Below are 20,397 nucleotides of genomic sequence, written 5' to 3'. Positions count from 1 at the left end.
AATCTTATTAATTTTGATTCGAAGATCTACCTAAACTAATTAAAGAATCGTAATTTATTGAGCGCTATAAATATTAAACCTCGTGTTATCCTTGATTCATCTTTTAGCTAATCAAAAACCAACGACAATGAAGAAGCATTTATATGTTAACAAATATATATTTACAAGCAATTAAAGTACTCCATTCCGATTCGGAAAACGTTGGTAACATATTTAATATGCTACTTGGACTCTAGGACTGAAACCTTCGAAACAGATATTTTTTAAATCGATTCATTTTAATTCAGACATTTAAATTGCATATAAAACATCGCCGGAGGAGCTTTGGCTTAGTTGGCAAAGAACCGCAATTCAAAATTAAAATTTAAAATACATTTATTTCAAGTAGGCCTAATATATGTCAAGTCTGTCTGTTTTCTAGAGTCCCTACTCTACCCACGGTTCGGAAGGCAGATTCTACCGAAAACAAGCCAGTATGAAACTCAGCAGTTGCTCTTTCCCAACATCAACTTGTCGAATGATTGATTTTAAGTTTGTGTAGATTCATGATAATTTATATGTGATAATAATGTGAATCACATAATTCATATTATTTATTCTTCTTTCTATAATTATTGTGATAATTTAAAATCTATAGGATGGCCGAATGTAGCAGATTACATGTTATATTAAATCATCTAATTTCTTTACCAGTAACCAGCTACCCGATTAGTTGTAACCCTATTTAAATCTTAATTCCATTTGTCGAATGTATGGTTGATTAAAATGATTTTTATTTTTTAATAAATATGTTCAACTACACTGTATTATATATACTCGTAGCTTATTTGATTTAGAGTCAATAAACACGCAACGACGAAGTGACGTTCAAATTTTCTCATTTCTAATGCAACAAGCGTCCTCTTTCTGTCCGTCTCCAATTCCCTCGTAAAGCGAGTTAGCAACTTCAACCTATACATCTATAGTCGGCCATACATTATAACGTGACCAGGTGTTACCCGGCGTAATATCGGATACTTGGACACGCTTTTGTTTTTATACAACGCTTTAGTTCATAGCAAGAACACTATGTTTCAAGTGCGGGAATCATCGTCATCATTCACACCAGGGTTTAGTTGTCATAAGAGAAAATAATGGAGTGCTTAGAGAAACTAACACGCTTCAATACGGGATAGCGAAATTCAAAATTCAAAAAAAATTCAAATTCAAAATTCAAAATTCATTTATTTCAAGTAGGCCTAATACAAGCACTTTTGAAACGTCAAGTCTGTCCGTGTGTAGTGACTCTACCACCGGTTCGGAAGGCAGATTCTACCGAGAAGAAGCCGGCAAGAAACTCAGCAGTTGCTAGTTGAGCTTAGTTGATATTATAATCATTTGATAATATTGCTTAAATGTAAGTATAGATAGGTCTTCGGCTATGAAGAAACCAATGAATTACGTCCTGTACCCACTGATATAAATTACGAGTATTTAACCTGTACTAATAACTAGGTACTACACTTTTCAGGGCATGCAATACGTCCTGCAACGTGCCGCGCTGTGTCCATTAACCTGAGAGTAGGTGCTAAGATTCATGTGCCTGCAACCACAAGACCAACCGCGCCCTTCAGACCAAATTCAAAGTAAAAGTCAAATATTTCTTTATTCAAATAGGCACATAGATGTCACTTTTGATGCTTACATAACATGTAAAATGTGACATAGGAGTGAGTTGATGGCGACAAATAAATTCGACAACTTATTCAACTTAAAACTAAAGCTACGAGGGTTCCAAACGCGCTCTGGTCAAAAAAGAAGCCCACAACAAAACTTAGCCGGTTGTTATTTTCTATTTTCGTTATCACCATCCCACATTGTCATTTAAAAAATATTAAAGAATCAACCTGGTTAGAGCAATAATTTACACCCAAGCATTTTTATCGTTGACGGAGTCCTTAATACTATAATAGGACTTTTCTATAAGCTTACGTTTAATACAAACTTAGAACTTTTTCAGAGACATCTCCAAGATATCAATTGGTAATTTATTGTATACAATTTCCTTTAAATGAATTACTTATTTTATGTTGTATATTGCACTGCAAGTTAATTTATGATTACTGTCTCGCGACAGGCTTGCGACAGGCGTAAATATACAATGCGGCTTAGCGGCAAAAGTAAGTATAGTGGTAGCACTTGCCCGGACAGGCTTGGTGTCACATAAAGCTGAACTATTAACGTATATGCTCTAAAACCCTATAAATGATGAAGCTGCTGCGCCATGGAAAAGAGCAATAAAAAACAGAGACAGTCCTGCCGATAGCAGGTTGTCTGGCCATGTTAGCCATACATCATCGACTCGTTTGTCTCTATGTGGGTCCTCGCATCGCCTAACGGTTGATCACAATGCTGCGAATGATGCAGCGGCGTGCCACATCGCGGCCGCTTGCTTTTCCACAGTTTTGATGTGAGGCATCGCTGCATTTTAAAATGGCTCGTAAATAAACCAGTAATGTGCCACTTTTCAAATCTAATATCTTCGCAATTATGTTTCTAGCAAAATAGCGTGTTGATTTTCTTTTAGAGTAAAACATTTTATTATTAAAAACAAGACTAATTCTTAGTACGTAATCATATTGAGAAGTTTAGATTCATTTAAGCGTAATTGTTTATCAGTTTATAACGAATTACCAGATAAAATCCTTAAGATGTATTTCAATAAGTTCAAAGTTTATATAAAACGTAAGCTTATAGAAAAATCCTATTATAATATTAAGGGTTACATATATAGTAAAAAAGCTTGGGTATGTATTGCTTTAACGTCATAGCTAAACATTAACTCGACTGTGAGATGGTGATAACAAAAAAGACCTGGCTAAGTTTGTTGTGGGCTCTTCTTAGACCAGGGCGCGTTTGGAACCCTCCTTAGTTTTAAGTTAACGACTGCAGTAATCACCATCACCTAACATTAATGTTAACATGTTAAATGTATGAACACTTCATAAGTGCCTATGATAAGGTCTACGTGAATAAAGCATTGTTGAATTTGAATTTGAATAAAATTAATAATACGTCCAATATTTTAGCAAAATAATAGTTGTTTGTTTGGTAAAATTAGAAGTGTACTTTATATTAGAAAAATATCTGTGGTTTTATCACAACCTACGAGTATCAAAGCGCAGCGAGTAGTGTCTCTTCCAATTCTTCGCTCATATCCCTTCTTTTGGGAGAGCTTTATTGATTGGGAGAGTTACGACGTGGAACAAGGGCAACCCTAGATAAAATTAAAAAGTTAAGTCAAGACTTTTTTAATTGTACTCACACAGTCTCTCTCTCCCAGCGACTAACCAAATTAAAAAAAAATGTTAAATCGCAAAATTAACTATGTCATACAGTGACACGCTAAAATAAATATATTTTTGTTACAAATTTATGACTTCCATTCTAGCGCTTGTTATTGAACAATTACACCTACACCTTTACTATCATCGTAATAAAAAAAAACTAGTCCGACAATCGTTGTCTATCAAGATTAAAATTTTTGAAACGCCTAGTTTGTTGTCCCTATCCCTACTAATATTATAAATGTCAATGTAAGTTTGTTTGTTACGCTTTCACGCGAAAACTACTTAACCGATTCTCATGAAACTTTGTACGCATATTTTGGAAGTATTCGAAGTAATATAGGATACTTTTTATCCCGACATTAAGCTCCGTGCCTTTGGGAGAGGGGATTAAAGTGTTTGACGATTTTACACCATAACTCCGACAAATTATAACCGATTTAAATAATTATTTTTGTTCTGTAGAGGTTATAATGTGTTTAATTTTGCCTAAACTTTGTGTAGATCTGACTGTGGTTGGAGATAGAGGACAGGACTCCTCAGCGGACAGCAGCAAGCCCCTCATTTAAGGCTTATTAGCGATACTGAATACTTTAATTTTTTTAGAACTACAACTTCATTGAATGCCACATAAAAAAACAAAATCAAACGCAGACGAAGTCGCGGGCAACAGCTAGTAATATATAATTGTTTGTTATATGGGTATGTTTTTATCGACTATACCATTAGTTTGAAATGCAGATTTTAATTAGAGGCAGCTGCATCTTAGGTTGCACAAAATAATTTCTCAAACTTTATAACTAATGCTATTTATATATTATATATTCTAATGATTATAATAAATGCGAAAGTTTCTATTGATGGATGGATGGATGGATGGATGGATGTTTGTTTTCCTTTCAGGCAAAAACTACTAAACGGATTTTAATAAAACTTTATTGTAATATAAGACTATGCACACTGCATACATATATACAAACAGTAGGGTATTGCATGTATTGGCCAAAATATAACAATAAGTTTTAAGTAAAAGAAATATGCAATCTGAGAGCTATCTTTGCGTGTTATGCATAAAACCTTACAGTTAGATTATAATTAATGAATTGAGATACTTAAAACAGTTCTAGAAAAAGGCTGCGACTGCAAATATCTATCTGTATGTATCTTTTATGTGGAAGCAATTTCGTCTCACAGACAAAAACACTTCCAAATATTGGATAGAAGTAGGCGTTACTTTGCGAAAATCCATCATATACAATAAGGATTAAGCTTAGTAGGCTATACTCCGCGAAAAGCAGGAGAACATGTATGGTGCAATTTGTAGTTTCTTCAAACTTTATACTCCACACCAAACAGCAAGTGAATTACTAAGTAACGAAACAATGGTTCATTGTACAACATCTCCTAAGGATGCTTCGGTATCGGAGCAAAACGTGCTCTGAGATCATCATCATCATAACTTCAACCGATTGAAGTCCACTGCTGGACATAGGTCTTTTGTAGAGAGCTCCAAAATCCACGGTCCTGGCCCGCTTGTTTCCGTCGACTCGTTTGATGTCGTCTGTCCACCTCGTTGGGGGCCGACCCACGCTGCGTTTACCTGTGCGGGGTCGCCATTCCAACACCTTGGAACCCCAACGTCCATCGGTTCTCCGAGCTATGTAGCCCATTTCCACTTCAGCTTTGCAACTCGCTGAGCTATGTCGGTAACTCAGAGACACATAGCAACAAATATATTTAGCGTCGGTTATATTACAAAGGGTAAATATTTACATACCATCACTCAAATCATCAGCTGACGGCAAGCCGGGTGGTGCCGGGGCGGGGGAAGGCTGTTCGTGCTCAGTCCATTGACTCCTCCAACTCTCGTGCCTCGCCGCTTTCCAGATCTCCAGCTGTGCGTACAGAGTGCTACCGGCCTAAACAAAAATAAACTATTAGGAAAGGCGGAATGTTAAAATTATCTTAATTATTTATTCGAATTCGTGTAAGTATTCCTTTATTCAAATAAGCCTTTGTTTTATTTGAACGCTATTACAAGTTAAGGAAATACAAACAGATTAGAAAAACAAAGACAGCGCAAAAACCGGCTTGACTGATGAGCGATCTCAAAATTGATATATAAAGATTAAAAAAAGAGAAATTAGTTGAAAAGTTTTTAGAGTACAGGTAAAAAACATATTCTTGAAATCTGTTGTATATTTTGTTAAATTTAATAGCTGTTTTACGTTTCTTTTTCAAAGATTGTGTACAATTTGTTCGTCTCAATTTATGTGCGCAAAACAGAGCAGATTTTACGATTTGTATGCAAACAGTTGTAGCGACTAGCGACGTCGACTTTCATCGGCCTTGGGGAAAGTTGAAGGCAAGCAAGCACCGGCGCGTTCGATGACAACCAGAAACCAGTCGAACGATTAGATTAAGGGATCCGTGGAGAATCGCCAAGATTTTATCATCATAATTTATTCAAAATAGGACATTATTTATGTTGGTTGAATTTTATGCTGGCAATCTAATAACGTTATCAAACTTTTAATAGAAACATTACATCGGACAAAAATATGTGGTAGGTAACATTTTTTTACTTTTTACTAAAGTATTGAAAACCGCACCACTATGATCTTGGCTCGAATTTATCTCTAAACATGTGCGTGATTGTATCACAAAATGATGATTTCATGTAGGTAACGATCAGTATGACTAACATAAAATTACGCTAATGAATTATTTGCCGGTACGTTTACAAATTCGTAACCTTTTTGCCGATTAGTTTAAAAATTATAAAGCTTGCAGTGGATCTCTTTAATGAGCGCTCAACATTCTTTGATGATTCTTTATACGAATAAAGATAAAATAAAAAGCCTAGACATAAAACATTATGATGTTGAGACATACGACAGACGTAGAATATGAATTAATAATAATCCCATACTTTATTAGAAAGAAAGAGCTCTTGCATATATTTATAAGTTCAATAAAATTATAGGAGCATATAAGCAAGTTTGGGGAACTACTAACTACATGCTTATTTCTACAGCTAAGGAGCATTGTTGCTATGCTGTGTTCCGATCTGAAGGACGTGGGTGGCAATGTGCCCTCGTAGCTTTCGGTTTATAAATAAATAAGTAATTATTTTTCTATAATATTTTCTTTTTCCAATATTTGTTTTACTACACAAGCTCAAACGCAATAGTCTAATTACTAGCATAATTAAGTATCTATAAAATTTTCAAGCGGTAAAAAAAACCATAACGATTAAAAACATTTTGTAAAAATTAATATTTTTTACCTAGTTACTAAAATTAACATCAAATGCTTTTGTTTGATCAATTCAATGTTTCAATCTATGCCGAGTGTAATTCAGAAACGATGTTAAACCAGTAACCGGTAGGATTTCGACTTCACTTTCGGGTGACCGAGTTTGAATTTCAGCACCTCTAACCTTTCTAAGTTATATGCGTTTTAAGTAATTAAACTTAGATACTTTAAGATTTGCATGACGTAGACTGCGACTAAACATGTATAATATTTTGTTATGTTTTCAACAAATAAATGAATTAGAATTTTGAATTTTAAAAGATGTGATATCTTTTAATCTATCTCTCTTTTAATATTCAACGGTGAGAGAAAACATCGTGTAAACCTGCATGCCTGAGAGTTCTTTATAATGTTCTCAAAGGTGCGTGGAGTCCACCAATCCGTACTGGGCCAGCGTGGTGGACTATGACCTTACCCCTTCTCATTGTGGAAAGAGACCCGTGCTCTGTGAGCCGGTAATGGATTGAAGTTGATGATGGGTTTATTTCTTATATTGTTTATTTCTTAAGCGGTGTATAGCGGTGATAGTCTAGAGGGTAAAGCTTCGGCTTCTCTTTGAGGGTACCGAGTTCTATCCCCGACACGCGCCTCGAACTATTCGGAGTTAAGTGCGTTTTTTATTACAGAAATTAAATATCACTTGATTTAACGGTGAAGGAAAATATAGTTAGGAAATCTGCATGCCTGAGAGTTCTCCATAATGTACTCAAAACTTGACCCTATTCATTCTGAGAGAAGACCCTTTCAATGTAGTAGCCTAGTAATGGGTTGATGATGATGATGATGATGATGAGAAGTCACAAATTATTGAGCTTCACTAAATGGTGAAGATCATTTTTTCTCTCAATCATGAGAGAAAAAATGATCTTCACCATTGATAGACCCGTGATAGTTCAATGCTCCCTTCGTTTGAGGAAAATAATTTGTTTTATTTATATTGTTTCATATTTAATTTATTATATTATTTTTAAGTAATATAATTTTTGTATATTATATTTGTATTGGTAGTTACTTATTTATTTATTTTTCTTTAGTTACAAATATTGTTTTATATATATTGTATATATATAAAATAAGTAAGTAAGTAATGATATATTTATTTTATGGGTATATGTATGTGTTTTCTTCGACATTGGTTACCTGGAAGAAATCGCTATGAAGCGGTAAAGCCGCCAATTTGTATCCGTTGTTTTGTTATACTTTATTTTTGTATGTACTTTTTGTGGGGTGCAATTCATTCATTCATTGTGCTTTCCAAACGTGCAAGTATAATGCAAGCCACGCCTCTAGGTGTAAATCAAACTTGCATCATATATACTTATCTGGTAATTTCATTCATCAATATATCCTGTTATCTACAGCTAATAGTGACATAACTTTCTTAAGTCTACGTACATTTTGCATAACTCGCACGCACATCTAGAACTGTTCACTGGGAATTCCCGATGCAATTATTAACCTGGTTTCATAAGTTGCGTCGAGTTTCGTAGCTATTGCATTGAAGTTGCATAAACGTAACCCCTAAACGGATTTCCTAGTTATGCGTACGGCGAGCGTAACTAATAACGTAATAAGTTACAGTTCTTTTAAATTCTAATATTAGAATGACGCCTCTATGACGGCTTGTTATTAGGTGTCAAGACTTGGGCGCTGTTGTTTACCCCTTGCATCTTCGTAATCTACAGTGACACCATAACAAGTAATTACATGGTTCAAAATAAAGTAGAAACTTTTATTTTTCGATTTTTCACTGATCACACTTCAACATGGTTTACAGAGACTTCAAAGCTAGACACGGCTTTTTTTCACTACTTTCTTTAAAATTATCATGAGGCAGATTGTTGTATTATTAAAATATATTTTTTGCTGCTTTATCTTTTTTTTTGCGTATTTATTTTTAATAGTTTGTTTTCATTAATATCAAACGTGAGTGAAAAGTTCATGACGATGATTTAACAGATCAAATTTAACTTGAATCTATAAATTTGGAGTAGGGGATGTTTTGTTTAATCAAGATAAAGTTGAAAATCAAAAATAAAAAAATAAACTACTTATTTATTATAGAAGAAGTTATCTGTGAGTACGCGTAACAAGTAGCCTTGGTCAGAAAGTAGCTTTACAAACGATCACTTCTATGTATTAGTTCGCTCCTTTACTGTGTCAAAAAAGGATAAATCAACAATTAAATACTTTTACATCGCATTTATACTATTGAATAAGAGTTTAATGAGCTAAACTGGGCTAAAGCATATTTGTAGAAATATTGAGCTTTGTCTTATGTCTATATCAATTTTTTTGTGTGAACACAGTGTGTCTTAGCAATCAGGCCCGTCATCCATATTAATAGATTTTAAAATGCTTTGAAGAATTCGTTTCGACGTACCTGCGCCTATAAAATTAATCTCGTTTTTAGTGTTAACCTTCGTTCGTCGTTACTTATAAACAAAATATTATTTTTCCTTATCTGTGCCACGAGGTACGAACTATGCTCCTATATCTATGCCCTTAATCGGCCTCAGGGTCGGTGATTAAATGATTCCGAAGTTAAGTAAACAGATTGTTTTGTACATAACGGTTGGCGCAGACGATGGTAAAATACATTTTGACTACTTTAAAATTAGTATGTTTTGTTATTGTTTTAAATTTTCGGTGGTTTCTTATGAGTTCCAAAACCAAAAAAAAATCAATATTGCGTAATGCAAGTGATAAACGGGAGATGGACGGAGCTTTTTCTGGAAGATTTCAACGGGATAAATAAAAACTTGGTATATATAGTAGCCCTGGGTTTGGTGCATACCCTAGAAGAATTAATGTCAAGGTTCCACAGACAGTGTTTGTAAACCATCCATGAAATGGAGGGCTAACATCGAAAGACTTACAGAAAGTTAAGAAATACCTACAAGAGACAAGCACTGGACATCGGTTGTTATGAAAATAATAACTGATCATCATGATCGAGTATGATGAGATATTAAAGAAACTACGCGTTCGGAGACACTGCGACACTGTATTGGATGTCAATAATATCGTTACGACCACAGCACTTCACTCACATTTTAATATGTTACATTGCTACATCATGTGTGAAAAATGTGTATCTATCAAATATTTAAAACATTAGCAATACTATTATAGAAACTAACTTGTGACTCATGGCATATTATGACCAATGGAGTTGATCGTAACATTAAAAAAAACACTATAATGACTCATCTCCTGTGGATTACCACTGCCCAATCAACATGAGTTTATGATTTGATGAAGTAAGAACAGTCTCATTTCAGAAAAATTCCTACTAAATTTACTCAATTACACAACGTATTCATAAGTTCAATAAATGGTTTCAATATTTGCTTGTCGTTTCTTGTAATATCTAATTATTTGATTTTGCACGCCATGTAAGAAAATAAAAACATTTTTAAAAAGTGTATATTTCTTCTTCTTCTAAACTTTATATTTCAACTTTTTAGTATTTTACAGTAAATGAAGACACGAAGTCATCTGATCACTCGCGCTTTTACTGAAGCCATATTTTAGTTTTGTCTGTTAATATTTGCAAATGTTGTCAAACAGTTTACACTTTTCTCGGGCCGCTTCCGAGCTCGATCCGAATTGAACACACTCCATTCCGAAAGCTGGAAATACTAAATACTTAAACTTACTTGTGGTGCCCTTTGATTGAATTCATCCTCTGTGAGTGAGACCAAGGCTGCGCCATCCATAGCAAAGTATTCGGTAGGTACCATTGGCAAGTTGAAGTGTTGTAATGTAAACATCACCCACGCTTTCACATCGCTCGTACTCCACTGCATTGGGTCTATAAGAGAAGAAGATTTTGATAATAATTCAGAAAAAAATTTGTCGTCTGTAAAGTCGGCTTACTGACGATAGTTGAACGTGACAACGTCGTAAGAAAATACTGATGGAATGGTTGCATTTTTCAAAAGAAAATTTTAATTTTGATAGATATTATCGTTGCTATAAACAATTGACGCCACATTCACTTTTCACTGCACTTCATTCTTGCCGAAAACATGTAAATGTATTATTGTATAGAAGCTGTCCACGCGGACGCATCGCTCACTCAAGTAGGAGAGAGACAGATGTCGAACGCGGAGGTCGACTGTGCCTCTTTGTCGCTCGTTCCGCGCTCTCGCTTGCACTTCAAGCCTTGAATGGAACGCCTCAAAGCAAGGTAACGCCGCACATGTCATGTTTTTTCGTGCGTGCAGCCGGCTCCATCGAATTATAAGACGTCAATAATTAAGGAGTTCAAAATTGACTTCTAGTTTAAATGACTGTCTTTTATTTATTAATCATTCATTAGATTTTTGGTTAATTAGAGGAACATTCCATTCAAAGTTTCGTGTAATACTTTTAGTGTGGTCTTTACTTTAATCGAATCGAAGAATTATTCTGCTGTTGAACTATGTTGTTAGTATGCTTCTATTAATAGTTGTAATCATAATATTAAATTTCCCTGTCGTAACAAAAATCAATGACGTAATGATATTAGCGTACAGAAACATCAATAGACGTCTTAACAAATGGTTCATTCGTTGCGTAATCAACTATTTTTACAATGTTCTCAGAAGCTATGTATAAATAATGATTATATACCTAGGCAGTAGCCCAGCAGCGTTGATACGAGGAAATACTTGATTTTTTTACTGACTAGCGATATTAATGACGTCATTAATAATTATTCTATCTGAATGGATCATCATCGTTATTATGCAGTTCTAGTATCTGACATTCATACGATCATTACTATGTTGTACATTGTACAGTAATTTTTATTGCGAGACAGTTTACATATGAATGAAAAGTATTTTAGTGATTAATAGCAAACGCATAGTATGTGACTCACCTGGTGATATACCTAGAACTGTACATGTGTTGTCCACATCTCGTTTAGACTGCTCAATAGCCATTGAGAGCACGCGGTCTATAGCAGGGGTTACAAGTGATTCTTCACCGGTACCTCCACTACTTTCTTCCATTTTGACACTTCCTAATTCTAATGGAATAGGCCTCAAATTGAGACGTTTTTGAAATGTTGTGTCTTCAAGCGCCGAACGCAATAGAATGTGATCTCTTGGTTCTTCGATTTCGATTTTTGGTGTTATGTAACTGTGTTGTACACTTTCTTGTAAAATCTGATTCTCTTTGAGTAAATCCTCAATATCTATGTATTCTTCGTGGTGTGGGACCGGTGACAAGTATTGGTTATGACTTCCGTATGATACGCAGGAGCCTGAAGGGGATAAAGGATAGGGCGAAGCAAATCCGGGCACTGAGAGCCTATTATGTGGTTCTTCTTTGATGAAAACTGGATAGTCTAGGGAGTTGTAAGGGGAAGGTGGTTGGAACGCCACTGTGGGAATTGATCCTTCGTCAGATGATGGAGAGGGGGTTGGGTAGCTTTCTAGATCGTAAAGGCGCTCAAGATAGTTGTTATCTTCTGGATAAGGTGGGGGAGGTTTTATATGTGTGGGAGGGGAGTGCAACATCGGTTCTGGTGGGGATTCAGCACCAAGAAGGCGCAGAAGATGGTGTATGTCGGCGGGTGAAGTTGGTACTGCTCTCTCGCCCTGGGATGCCGATGGGGGGCTGCACCCAGACCGGGGCACCGTCTGTGGCATCTGTTAACAAGGAAAAATCAAATTAATATCGTTATAAACTGAGGAATAAACATAGGTAATGTTTGGAGGTTCATATTTGAGATGGTATTGTGGTCAATAAAGTAAAATACAAGAACCTACGACAGGTATTAACAACAACCAGCGGGGTCAAAATGCATAATACGTGAAGATGGAATAAACTAGATTAAAAACTTATACAACATAAAAACAAAATCTTAAAAGGTACTCCTTTCTTTTTTCGTAGAACCAATCTTAAACAATTCCATTACAGTTGCTTTATATGCTAATTATGTGAAACTAGGCTTCACATAAATTTTCTATTGTGATTGATGACGTTCATCATATAAAATAATTTACTTGTGAATACCAGTTATTGTGGTAGGGTAAATATTATACGGTTTGATATTAGATTTTAAGGAAATGAGAGATGCTAAAATGGATGGGTAAATATTGAAGTCAAATAGAGTCGCGTGTCTACAAGCCAACGGTTCTATAGAAATAATCTTTGCAAAGGCAGAAGCAAATGTATGTAAACCAGAATTTGTGATGGTAACGATCCGTGATTTCTGAGCATTTGCGTCAATTTCAGCTCACTGACGTAGCACCAGATGTCTTAAACAAAACAGTCTCTTGGACTATGCGTTATTTGTTTATCTAAACGTCAAAGAGCTCTTAAATTAGGTCTGAGTCATTGAACGCTTTTAGATTAAAAGTTAAAATTAAATTTCTGATTTCGCAATATTTTAGATTAGCAGAATTTGTTACCGCTTCATTATGAAACGTTACCAAGTATATTTTTACGAACTTTGACATAACTTTAATGCATTTATGATGGTAGAGTATTTAAATAATGCAAGAAAAGAAAATTGCACGTGGCAGAAGTGACAGGTTCTAGTTTACAACTCTTTGTTGTCATATAATTAAAAATATTTAATTCATTGTTTTTTTATTTATCTAACTACAATTTTGGACCCGTATGAAGTATTCCATCACTATGTTTTACTGAATAAAAGGGACTTACTCGTAACAGTGACAACCCCATCCTAGTCCGCGAGCCTACTGAGTTTATTTACGCATTTTGTTATTAAAACCTAGTGCAAGTTTAACCGGTCAATCAAGTGGCGAGTTACTTGCATTATTAATTTCTTGTTTCGTAACAATAGCATTTCCCACGTAACATCTTTGCTTAATTGTATCTCTCGGGGATACTAGCTTGACTTGAACATGTGAAGATAACTTATGCTAGAATCTTCGGCAGTGATTTACATATAATTTTGTTTTTTGTTTATGTTATTATAATTATTAGTATTAAAACGAATACTTTAGTAATTTGCAACCCTTTTATCGAAGAAAAAACTTTTTATCAGGAACTAGCTGTTGCCTACGGTTTGTTGTTTACGATTGCGTATAATTACTCATTTTATATTTTTGAAGTCAAAAAGTTTCTCGCGGTGGCTACATTTTAGGTTTATTTATTTTCTATTGTTACTAAAATTATTTGATCTAAGTTGTTTAATAAATAAATATATTAATAGTATTATTGTTGTATCCCTTCTGAAATTGTTACACTACGAACCTTTTTTCCGCTGCCTGTAAATGATTGGAAAATATTTTCCTTTCAATGAAAACTGAAAATAGTATACAAATCCTAGTTATTATAAAAAATATGACTAATATTATATATAATATAACAGTAAGACATAAAATTTTCTTTTATAAATTCAATTTTATGGAAATCATAGTTAATTTGCTATGGACGAAGATGCGTATTAATTTATTATAGCCCAATTATTATTATTTTAAGGTCACTTGTTTGTGGGTGACATTAAAATGTCATAAAATAGATCACATCATATATTATACATAGACATTCGTATAAATAAACAACCTAATATATAACTAATTATCTTGTTCTACTAGAACTCTTATCATAAAATTAATTAATTAATGAACTCACAAATATAGCGATTTTGATTTTATCACATACATTATAGTTATATGTATTATTAAAATTTACATAACATGCTGCATTGTCGTATTAGGATAACTTTTTCCTGTAATGACAAAAATGTAATATGGGAATAAATAAATAATAAAATAAATAAAAAATATTTAATAGACGTCTGATCTCATTTCTGATGTATATCGATACTAACCATTCTAAATTTAAGATGGAGTTTCTGATAATCCCGGGTACCAGTCAGATTAGATAAAAAATATAGCCCAGTATTCGTGGAAGATTTACACCCCTAATAATTTAACCCTTAGAAGCCAAAGCCAGAAAAAACGCTTATTTTAATCGAAGTACTTAATAACGCTGGCGGACGATTGGCCGTGGGGGTTGTGGGTACATTTTATAGAATATCGAATTAAAGTTATACTCGGACGAAGTTGCGTGGAGCTTCTACTGATCAATTACCGTAGTATAATATCTTAACCTTATAGGATAAAGTAGTCAATACGATAGGAAATACTTGGCATGTAGTACGTAAGTTATGGTTGAAAATATACTGCATACTAAATTATTGGAGTACCTGTGTGGACTAACTGTGGGTAATTTGCTGTTGACCATTAAGATACAAAGATCTTCATCAGAATTTAGCTAGGCTTAAAGCGGGGGGGAAATCTTTTTTAAAAGAAAAAATCGATACCTATCATTTTATAACTCTACTCAGATTTAAACCAAAGACCTCCTAATTCTTGGTTGAACATGCTAAAAATTGAAGCAAGGAGGCAGTTCAAAAAAAATTGTCCAGCATTACAATACAAAACAGTCAGTCAGTCTACACAATTCGAACGTAAATTATGCGGAGCTATTTATTTATGCACAAATTCCTAAGTATCCAATAGAATGTGCGTGCGCATGAATATACAATATGAAAAAAACATAAATATATCTGGTTATCCAATACCCGACGCCAGGTATGCGGAAGTTTTAGGCATGCCTGCAGCGCATTCGTACTTCGAAAAGCGTTTTTCGGCTGGTATTGTCAAATTCAATGCGGATAAAGTTTCCTGTGATCAAATTCTTGTGCATATATAATATGTATTATGGTATAAAAACTGAATATCAATTTTAAATTACGAATACCATCAAAGATAAAAAAAGTATTTTTTCGTTGAAGTCATAAAAGGCAAACTTCAAGCAGAAAAACAAACAATCGCTTGACACTTTGGCTTTTTTCGAATCGTACTTAGTTAGTAATTATTTGCTTCCTTGACTCTAAAACATACTGAAAGTAGCTGAGACATCCTTCTGGTATTCCTTTCTCTCTACCTCATCGATATTTATTCCTTCGCGCTGAGGTTGAATATGCATCTTTCAAGTTAGCGCTTTAGAATGTATCATCATACCATCAGCTGTGATTTTAAAAATTTAACCTCTAGCTTAAATGTTAAGAGTCAAATTTAGGCAAAACTATTTTACTGGTAAAACTAGTACCGTTCAGAATAAGTATCCCACATACTTCTGAATACAAAAAATACTTAAAAATAAATTCTAATCCTCAATTATACTCAAACGTTCCGTTTTAATTGGTAAATTAGAGGCAACACATTCTTTCTCCTGTCAAAGGATATACGGTCCGTAGACTCAATGTTCATTCAATTGTGTATTTAACTATTGTTTCCTAAATTTTTTTTCAGCGGAAGCAAAGGCTTTTGGTTTGACGTCAGAACTATTGTGTCTAACCAATTCTAGAGCAGAACAGACATGCGCGTGACCAGACAAATCGCAGCCTTCTGTTACATTTTCGACAAGACCTTGGGGTTTTCACGAATGAGTTGTATTTAGATATTGTTGAAACGAATTGCAAACAACTCTTTCTTAAAGAACCAAAAATGGTCCCGCCTAATGGCATTCAAACATGGCTACGATTCAGTCTTAGTAACAACATATTAATTCTGATGTTATCCAATTATTTATTCTTATATACAACGATATTCAAGTATCAAATTTAAACTTCTAGTCATAAAAAACGGACAATAAGAAATATCGTCTGAGAGTGAATGGAGCAAAATCAATGAACACATTAGAAGCATGTGTTTAAAGTAACGTACTTAAATATGCATGTACATGAATCTAAAATTTTATATTTTTTTATGCAAACAATGTTAGTGTCAACTGTTTTAAATTTTTCGAATTGGATCTTATTACTTCCCATTCATTAATTATTATTATCGATATGTGGAATCTGCAGATAAGATTTAAGTTTTTTAAAAAAAAGTCTTCAAACTTGTTTAGGACACGTGCTCTGACATCAAAGTTATATTTTTGCATAATACAACAATATCTACTCGCTCTCGTTACGAGATGTCACAGTCAGATTAACTTAAATGGCCCATTAGTTTCGGCCCAACAACACCGATTTACAACGTTTTGACAAAAATGTACAATGAATAACAAACACTATGATGTATAGCATAAAGTTCATTGTCAATTACAGGTTGAACGGCAAGCTTTCATAGCTGTGTGGTGAACTGTGCTCTTTACTCTGTTTATAGCACTTAAACCAGGTTTGACAAGCATTCAAAACATGTTTAGCCACTAAAAATATAAAATGCTTGAAGCACACAAAAAAGTTGGTGGGAATCCCGTGGTGACTGATAAATGATTGTCACGGATGAGGAGTAATGTGTTAGATTCTTAAGTTTGATATAAAGACTCGTTAATTCATCGTTTGGGTTGCTATGTTATCCTTCGAGTACAATCAGATTTATCAGAATATATTCACTATACATATAAACGTTAAGTTTAAGGACCACGTCGAAGTTGACATTTGTATAATCTGTGCTTGCAAATTAAGAATATGCTTCTGTGCTAGACTTTTACTAATAGTCCGAAGTCTGTAAACACCATTTGACAAGTTAAATCGAAGTTACACTTATAAATAGAAAGCTAAATCCATACGGAAAAGAAAACTGATGCGGAAAATCTCTAGATACGAGAAAAACCATATACTTCGGCTAATGTGAATTCGCTCATAACTTAAAATAGCTCCTTAAACATTCTAGAGAATATTCAACTTTATTATCATTAATTTTCTATAAACTAAGAGCGTGAATTCATAACAATTTTCGCAAACAATTATAGAGGAAAAATCTATTCGTTTACTGAGAATGACAAAATAGGTATAAATTCTTATAATATTCTTTATTATAAAGAGTAAACCTCAAAAACTGACACTGATTGGGCATTGAATCTACCATACCGATGATAAAGAATGTTGGAATGTAGTTTCTACCGACGCAAGCCATTAGAAAACTTGATGGTAACTCTACAAAAGTCAAAGTCAACAAACACTAACCTAACACGTATTCTATAAACTCACTTTGAGGGTTCCTTCCGAATTGTTTGCTTTCCACTGCAATTATTATTAAACAAAAATCCGCACTCACTCGAAATGTCAGCTGAGTCAGGGTTGTTGCACCTTTGACGTCGCTTCCATGTTTTGAGGTTAGCTTACACCGGCGCCTACTCCGTTACCCAATGCTGAGGTTACGTAGTTTTTTGGCCCATGACGGCGTGTATACGGCGAGTAGATCACACAGGCACTGAGCTCGGCGCTCGCGCACACTGCCTTTGGTTCAATGAGGCCTGCGTCATGCCGGGAAATACGCTTCTAAACTAATACCGAACTTAATAGTGTCTACATCTTAATAATACGCCACCGTGTATACGTCAGTAACGCATTCAATTATTTATGACGTTCACGTAAATACAAAAGTGATTTGCTGTCAATAATTTCCTTAATTAACTATCGAGATATTCAATTAACCGAATTTGATAACGTTCGTTTCTTTTGTATATGAAAACAACTTTACTTCTGGTTTCATACAATTTTAAATTATTTATTAGTTTTCTACTCCTTAGAATAGAGTTTTACAACAGAAGATTAATATAACTTCCTGACAATCGAATTAATAACTTAGAATGTTGACGGGTTCCAGTTGTTATGTTATTGACATAATATCGTATTTACAGCGAATGTTGAAATATTTAATTTGAGTCGTGGTATATGATTACCTGGATTTTTTTCTTAATGTTATTGAAAATTATAAATACTGTATTTATAGAATATAAAGGGTTGGATTCTTTAATTTTGATTTTGATGAAGGACTAAGAGATTTGATTGGAAACAATTTTAAGATAGAAAGATAATATAAAACCTTAACTGTGTTTGCGGTATTTGTGTTTTTGGAATGGATTTAAAAATTGTATATTATATTCATTGGTAAAGGCTCTCGAGAACCTTGTCTTTCGTGGGGGATTCATAGGGATTATTATGTTTAATGACATAGTTTATAGTTACACAATGATTTTAAGAGCAAAAACTATAATTTAGTTCATTTTGTTGAGCATATTAGATAATAAACGAGAGTAAATGAGGTAAACATTCTTAAATTAATCTAGCTGATTTTATGTTTTAGTATACGGACGTTAATGTCGTGAATTAAAACATGCAAGCGGGTCCGTGGGCTAAGACATAAACCAGAAAAGTTCGTGATAAGATTATTCATTACTTCTTATAAGTTAAATATAGATTGTATGTATTTATTTAATTGCAATGATTAATGTTTACATACTAATGAAATTCTAAACGATGTAATTTTTATTTAATTGCTTCAATGAAAATTGACTTATAAACGGACACTGGTTATTCCTGTGTAGTTTTGATAAATCTATGGTCTGAGTCATGAAAAGTCCGTAACGTATCCGATTACATTGTTATAACTTGATATCCATAAAACACATTTGGACAGCAAAAGTACTTTTAATCGCTTTCTACGCAGAATCGTTTAACATCACTGAGGTGCAAAGCTTTTTTTTATAATAGTGGAATTTGCTCCGTTAGACTCATTTATAGCTTGGTGGGGCTGAACCCAGGCGGAGTTTAGCTCTTTAAAAAAGGGGGTCAGTGCCCATTTGCGAAAAATCGAGCCACGACTCGAGGTTACCCTTCACTATTATAAATTTCCAAATAGTGCTATATTTCGAAAGAAGAACTCGAACTCGTATCTAATGACTAATAATTGAATTGCGCTACCATTCAAATTATATACTCAAGGGCGCGTTTGTAACCCTCCTAGTTTTAGTTTTAAGTTAACGAAAGCAGTTATCACCGTCACCTAACATTAAAGTTAACATGTTAAATGTATCAACGCTTCATAAGTGTCTGTGTGTCTACATGAATAAAACATTTTTGAATTTGAATTAGAATTTCGCAAATAATGAAATAAAAGAAGCTTGACCATGAAATCAACTATTTCGAATGGTGCTCGAGCATACGCTTTTGAAAGCAAAGTAGAAGTATTCTCTTCTTTTAAAGATACACAAAAAGAGATTGAAGTTATATGAAAGACAAGGGGTAAGATTTATAAAATGACGGCCCAAGGTGCATTTTCAAGATTCACGTATGAAAGTTAACGAATAGTGAACTTTGAATACATTGAAGGATTTAGATGCATTGGGCATCGTTCGAATCCTTTAATCGTACAGGCAATGGCACCATTTAGTTTCAAGCATAAAATTTGTTCAATGTTGTCCAGTAATGTATTTGATTAAGTATTTTTTAAATGAATGAATATGATTATATCCATCACCTAGATATAACACTCGGGAAATATTTTTAAACAAAGAGTTATGTCTGCACATTAACATTCCTTACCTGCTAGGGAAAGTCGCTGTGAATAAATATTAAGTAGAGACAGAGGGAACAGTAGAATTCAGTTTCAAGAACCTGTAATAATTGAGTGAAGGTAATTATAGATAGATAAATATCGTAAAGTTCGCATAATATTTCTGGTACCCACACACAATGTCGCCCAATCCAATCTACGGAAATACACTTAGAACACTAATGCAATAAAAAACAGTCTAAAAAAGCAAAGCTAATTATTCCTGTCGCAGTTCTATTGGTCAGTTAACCATGACGTCACACACCTTCACTTCATTCATAGTCTAATTATAACACTAACTTAGGTACCTAGTGTTATAGCACACATGCAAAACAACACGCACACAAGTTCATTACTAGTGACGCGAAACACGTGGGAAAACTTTAGTTCGTGATATAATTGTTTACATACGCCCCCGGCTATGTACAAAT

The 20,397-nt window shown here is 34.1% G+C and overlaps 1 protein-coding gene across 5 annotated transcripts in view; it reads right to left on the bottom strand.

The window, feature by feature from the left end:
- The window catches only part of LOC120623859 (DNA-binding protein D-ETS-4), a 53,651-nt gene that overhangs the window by 9,239 nt on the left and 24,015 nt on the right, over nucleotides 1-20,397 (bottom strand). For 2 of the 5 annotated variants that reach the window (XM_039890129.1, XM_039890130.1), the window contains exons 2-4: nucleotides 11,515-12,289; nucleotides 10,307-10,461; nucleotides 5,104-5,245 (exon numbers count right to left, since the gene is read on the bottom strand). In XM_039890129.1, coding sequence (XP_039746063.1) covers nucleotides 5,104-5,245; nucleotides 10,307-10,461; nucleotides 11,515-12,289 — 1,072 coding nt within the window. The other 3 variants (XM_039890131.1, XM_039890132.1, XM_039890133.1) reach the window with 3 other exon arrangements.

The sequence above is a fragment of the Pararge aegeria genome, chromosome 5 (assembly GCF_905163445.1).
Source record: "Pararge aegeria chromosome 5, ilParAegt1.1, whole genome shotgun sequence".
Lineage (NCBI taxonomy): Eukaryota > Metazoa > Arthropoda > Insecta > Lepidoptera > Nymphalidae > Pararge > Pararge aegeria.
Note: the sequence above shows the minus strand (reverse complement) of the source record. Positions and strands in the feature narration are given on the sequence as shown.